This window comes from Populus euphratica, unplaced genomic scaffold, assembly GCF_000495115.2.
Source record: "Populus euphratica unplaced genomic scaffold, PopEup_1.0 scaffold212.1, whole genome shotgun sequence".
Lineage (NCBI taxonomy): Eukaryota > Viridiplantae > Streptophyta > Magnoliopsida > Malpighiales > Salicaceae > Populus > Populus euphratica.
In genome coordinates, this window is record NW_011499976.1 from 21,091 (window position 1) to 27,444 (window position 6,354).

The window sequence follows — 6,354 nt, forward strand, 5'->3', positions numbered from 1 at the left end:
GTTCAGCAGATGCAGGCTGCGATGAAGATCCCCCTGTCCATAAACTCCGATTAGATGAGATGGAAATCGAAACAGAAAAACAAAAACAGAAAATGAAATGGCTGGAAAATAACCTGAGTGCAAATCAAACTCTGCCTTGCCATTGGTATATGTTTGCTGCAAAAAGAGAGAAATATATAGAGCTTCAAATTGCTTCGCCAAAACCTTATCTCAATTATCCTGCACACTTTCATTCCAAATCATAAAGCTTTCAGTGCTCAGTCCACACCTAAGTCATGCTCACCTTTGGATTTGCAAATAAGGCTCTATAATCTTCTTGATCAGCAAAAGAGTTTCTCACACGGTTATCTGTTTGACCTGATGAAGCAGGAAAAAAAACATTGACAAACAGATCTTCTGATAGTGTTGAGACATGTTGTCCACAAATCTCAGAACGCTTAAAGATAAAATGTAGGGAATGAAAAGGAAGGCCACAAGTTACAGTTATTTCTCTTGAGGCCTTCTCACTGGTGGCACATGTAATATGGTTCCCAGACTTTTGCAACCAACAAACATTGAAGCTGAAAGCCTTTTTGCATAATTTCAATCACACTCAAAGTAATATTTTTGCTCACCGAGGCACCACCTTAAGCATCTGGGCTACAACCAAGCAGATTACTCAGGCAATAAGCCAGACAACTTTTTAATGCATGTATTAACAAGAAAGAGCAACAAACTTGAGCAATATTGAACCACTCATTACAAACAAGAAACTGCAACATGTGCAAGAGAAATGACTACTGCAGCCATTTATTTTGTCCATAACTGGCCAACAACCAAAAAGTTCAAAAATAACGTAAACGATATGAATCATTTCTTATTTTTCTAAAAAACATTTTGAGGTCATATAAGCATAGGAAAATCTGGCCAATTCATACATCCTTACACACCAACAAAACCATGCAAGAAACAAATCTTCGTGTTCTCTCTAGGTTTAACTTTAGCTTTCCTGGATAAGCAACAATAGAATGGACCACTGGTCCTATTATTTAGGTTTCATGACTTTTGCATAATACTTCATGCCAAATTAGAGATGCATGTAGTAGAAACTCCAAATATTTACAAGGTGACAAATCTACAAATGTAGATTATGATCCTGCATTTTCAAATTGACCAGCCATGTATATATATATGTTCTTTAATTAATTAGGAATCATGTAATTAGCATGTGACCTTTTAAATATTTCCTTGGAGGTTAAGTAATTTAACTTGGTGATCAAGACCAGTGATTCCTTGTCCTGCAAGGATCTAGGGCTTTAACAAGCATAAATAAACTAGTAAAGGAAAAAACCCTGATTTATGTGAAAGCTGCTACAATATACTACACTACCTTGCTACAATAACTTATTAAATCTAAACTATTATTAAGGATTTGCTCCAGCATCGATATGGGCAACATGTGGTAGAAGAGTTGAAAATGATCAGCCAAGACAATGAGACACTGATGAATAGTTGAAAGACAACAACTTTAGGAATGGTTTTCAGAATGCCTGAATGAATCATGTACAACTAGATTAGCCTTGAAAGTTTTTGAGCAGGTGTCAAAATAGCACCTCAATCTTCTATGAATGTCTTAAAGTTGCAGTGATCATCAGCATCGAGCACTCAGCAATCCACTCTCCATTTCCACCAAACCAAAAGATAGCTTTTTTTAATTTTCCTCACAGTTTATATGGTTTGCAAATAGTAACATTTACAAAGGGAGCCTCACACTATTGCATTTAACATCAAAACAGTCAGTAACAATGCCTTAATGCCTGTAAAAAAGGCAGTCATATGCCTAAAAGCTCTGAAAGCACAAGTGACAGAGAAAGTTCTTCTTTCATAAATACACTAATAACAAATAAAAAATTCTGAATGGGAATTGCAACAGAAAAGGACAACAAAAGCATCTCAACAACCATATGCATGCAGCGCATAGAAAGAAATATGTTTGGTTCCGATGTCAAAGCAACATCTTCTCACCTTCCAATCTATGTATTGCAGTACTCATTGACTTCATTTCCTGTACTTGCACATCTAACATATTCATAAATTCCTTGAAGTATCTCTTCTCTGAAAGGAGTCGAGCAAGGTTCAACCATTACAAAGAAAATAACTAATCAGAAAGCATTTTAAGGAAACCAGTTTTCTTTAAAGAAAGCGGTGGAAATGAAAGAAATTCTATCATTATCCCACCTTCATTTTTTGAATTCAATAGTTCCTGGCTCGCTCTTGCAACATCAGCAGCTGCTGCTGCTGCGGATTTGGCAGCTGCCGCAGCTTCCTCTGCCAAACTTGGCTTTAAATTAGTTTTCTTCACATTGTCATCTTCTTCTTCCAACACAACCTTACGTATCCAAGACTTCAGCCTGGGAATAACAGTTTTCTGAACAAGAAATATGTTATCTGTTCATGTCATGAAAATTAACATATAGAACCTTACAAAAACTGGTACATTTATTTACACTAAGATAGATGCAACCCTACACCATCTTTTGGAAATGGAAAACAAATGATAGGCATTGACAGTTTGACTAACATGACAGAGTGATTGTGTAGAGTATTTTTGATACCTTAACTAACACAACTGTTCCAGCACCTGAAACTGCCAATAGTCCTACGGCAAAAACAGCATGATACCAGTGAAACCGAGATCGAGTCAAAGTCCCTACTGAAGAAATTACAGCAGTAGGACCAGCTGCTACAGGCTGCAGAGTTTGTGCTGAAGCTAGTGGCTGAGCATTTGGTGTTGATTTCACCTGCCCCTCTGCTTTTGTCATAGTACAACACAAAATACAATCAATGATGCAAGGATATAAAAATCTTAGCAAACCCAAGGAATGCTTATCATGAAAGACAATAAACATCTCACTTTCATACTAAGATCTTATACCTTGATTCAAACTGGTTGCCTGTGTGCTTGGAGTTGGATCCTGCAATTTGCAGAAAACATCAGCAGGGAAAACAAACAGATACATATACAAATACATTGAGAATCGATTAGCTCTCCCAGAGGAAAAAAAATGATTAAACAGGGTGGCATGTAAGAAAGCGGGGAGCCAAAATGAATAATTTGTTTACCGGCACACGAAGAAAAGCTTCATCTATCTCTTCCTTTGTGAGGCCCTTCTTCTCAAGAAACGATCTTCTATACATAACTGGAGAACCCCTAACTTTTGGGTGCGAAAGAAACTTTACAGCATTCTGCACTTGTTCCTCTCGCATTGGTTCCGAGTTCACAAAGACAGATGGAGGACTTTGCTTGATAGCCTCAGCCTCAGCATCTTGCTGAATCCCATTTGTTGGCTGTACATTCCCTGTAGCTCAAAGTTAAAAAAAGAACCCATTACTCTATGCTTAGCATTTTTGCTATATATCATAAGCTTGACGTAATTTGACACTCTATAAACAAATAACCCCCCCCCCTCAACCATTGGCATCATCTTTGATTAGTCATCCCATAAACAAAAGAGATAGCAATCAATTGCAAGTGTAGTTACGCATCCAATAGCTCTTTTTTTTCTTTTTATCTGGTTTGCCAAATAAGAATAATTATTGGCTAACCAAACAGTTTTTAACTTAACTACTTCGTCAAGCTTATTAACAACCACAAAAAAAAGAAAGAAATTCAATTGTAAAAAAAAAGAGTTCGATATTGAACCGTAACCATGGCTAAAAACTTAATTAATTGAGCTGCTAATCACATAATTATAATAATAATCTTGTAAGCTCAAAGATATAATATCAGTACAGAGAGGGAAATCGAACCAGGATTTTGATCGGCAGGGTTTGAAGGAGGAGGAGGATCCGATGATTGAGTCGCCATACTCAAACCTCCTCTGTTGACTGAATGTTAACCAGAAAAAATAAAATTAAAGAGAAGGCCAAAAAGAGAGAGAGAGCGAGAGAGAGAGAGGGGCCTAGAGAGAGAAAGAAATAAATCAACGAGCCTTAATATAAAGATGATGACGTCGATGGTGCCTGTCAGCCAGAGCTAGTTTTTGCTCACTTCGAAGCTCTTTTGCTATCGCTTGCTATTTTTTTTCTTTTTTTGGTTGTTGGGTTATACTAAAATAAACGAAGGAGCTAATTTATATCTTAGATCCCTATAATTTATCAATAATAACTATCCAGTCCCTATAGTATCAAAATCACTTAACGGCCCTTGATTGTCCTCAATTTATTTTTTTTCAATAAACGTTTTTGTTAACTAGATTTTCCTCCTTATCTGATCCTACATTTCTTTGTCTCTTGAAATAAAAATGAAGAAACGAAATAAATCAGGAAAGAATGTGATATTGGTAAGAGGACCGTGTTGACAAAATTTAAGAATATTAGGATTAAATATGAAGTATATGAAACAATATGGTCGAAGTAGTTAATGTTATTAAACTAAAAGGACTGGGCTATAATTAACTCAAAAAGACAACAAGAAAGAAACGGTGCGGAAAGGCAGATAATAAAAATTGAATGTTTTTCAAAAAATAAATTAATAATAAACATCTCTCGCATGCTTCGAGGTCTTATTTCTCTGGCTTTTGAAGGAAAACGACAAATAGAAACGGCAGAATGATTGGCCAAATCGTGGATTTTTTTTTTTTTTTATCAATTTGAACTAATTTTCATGGGCTTTTCGAAATTAGCATACCGCTTTTGGGCTTATTTCTTTCTTTCTTCTTCTTGTCGGACCTAAAATAAGAGCGATAAAATTGGGCTTGCCTAGGAGTGTTGTCATCCTGGCCATAATCCTAGGCTGGAAAAACTAGTCGGCATCCTGCACTGTTTTTATATATACATAAGTTAGGTTGCCATTTTTTTTTTTTTCCGGATCAAAGCGTGTATCAAAGGACCTATTATAATAATTTATAATGTTTTTCTTTTTAAACTAAAGTATTAAATTTTTACCTAGTTTAATATTAAAAAAATTAATAAAAATAATTTAAAAAACAATAAATAAAAATGAAAAAGCAAAAAATAAAAGAAGAAGACAATCTTAGAAAAAAAAAGAAAAAATATGTAAAAATAAAAAAAATATGGGGAAAAAATAAAAAAATGGAGGAAAAACAAAAAAAATAAAAATAAACAAAAAACCAGAACAAAGGAAAAAATATAGGGAAAAAATTACATTAGTTGCCATGTTATGAGTGATTATGAATTTGTTTTTTTTATTTTTTGTGTGTGATAGTTGTTATGTTTTAAAATGATTTTTACATGAAAATATATTAAAATAATATATTTTTATTTTTTAAAATTTATTTTTGAAATTAATATATTAAAATGATCTAAAAATTTAAAAAATAAATAAAAAATATTTTTAAATTTTGAACAAATACCGTTTTGACTACATTACTAAACCCCCCATAGTAAGATACCAATAAAAACCCATTCCTTATTATATTTAATCCCATTAAAAATGGTTTGCAGTTAGTGTTATCCCTTTTTAGAAAGTGGTTAATTTATTTTTATTTTTTTAATTTTTAAGTCTTATTTATGTAATAGTTGAATTTGATATGCTGCCTAATAATTTTTCATTAACATGATTATATTTAATTTTTATTGAAGCCTATACTCCTGGGTTAGCTTCTTTATTTTTTATACTAATAATTAAAAACTGGCTTCTCCTACTTGTTGCATTAAAAGCCAAATCACTCGTTTCTAATTAAAAAGGATCAATTTTAATAACACTTATAATATAAATACCTTTATAAAGTAACATTTTAGTATTGGATTTCAGCATATTATGAACATTTGCTGGTTATCATAGCTTCACCTTTATTTACATAAACATCACCACCAAATTTTCACATCGAAATACGTAACTATATGATAGCATTGTTAAGATATGATTGTGAACATAATTTTAGAGAATAGGAAGTGTAATTTCTTATTATCATTATCCAACAACTAAAATAAATGATATTAATTTTACTATTTATATGAACAATAAAACAAGTTAATATATTATTTAAATTGTATGATAACAAATTGGTTTCGTGGTTCATCATCTCCATCAATGATATTTATTTTAATACAAAAAAGAAAGAAAGGCTAAAAAGGTGGAGACAAGAAAGAAAGAAAATGCTTAAAAGAGATGAAAATTTTTTAATTTCAATGAAAATGATTAAGGTGATATGACTGTTATAGTGTACATAACACTGAATGACAGGTCTGCCCTCTAAATTAAGAGAGTTTGGGATGTGTTGTAACCCAATTTTGGATTCACTAAAATTTTCTCGAATGTTATTTTATTTTATTATTCATAACAAAAATAATAATAAAAAATAATAATAATAAAAATTTAAAATATATTTTCTCGAGTCAACCGCATCTTTC

General features: G+C 32.7%; 1 protein-coding gene across 4 annotated transcripts in view; it reads right to left on the reverse strand.

Annotated features, from left to right (window-relative positions):
* The window catches only part of LOC105139526 (peroxisomal membrane protein PEX14-like), a 7,011-nt gene extending 2,932 nt beyond the window's left edge, over nucleotides 1-4,079 (reverse strand). For 2 of the 4 annotated variants that reach the window (XR_844991.1, XM_011045998.1), the window contains exons 1-9: nucleotides 3,790-3,953; nucleotides 3,103-3,338; nucleotides 2,915-2,954; nucleotides 2,595-2,791; nucleotides 2,218-2,407; nucleotides 2,005-2,094; nucleotides 284-357; nucleotides 114-156; nucleotides 21-33 (exon numbers count right to left, since the gene is read on the reverse strand). Coding sequence is in view for 3 of the 4 variants with exons in the window: in XM_011045998.1 (XP_011044300.1) it covers nucleotides 21-33; nucleotides 114-156; nucleotides 284-357; nucleotides 2,005-2,094; nucleotides 2,218-2,407; nucleotides 2,595-2,791; nucleotides 2,915-2,954; nucleotides 3,103-3,338; nucleotides 3,790-3,847 (941 nt within the window). In the remaining variant the exon portion in view is untranslated. The other 2 variants (XM_011045999.1, XM_011046000.1) reach the window with 2 other exon arrangements.
* Nucleotides 4,080-6,354: the final 2,275 nt, after the last annotated feature.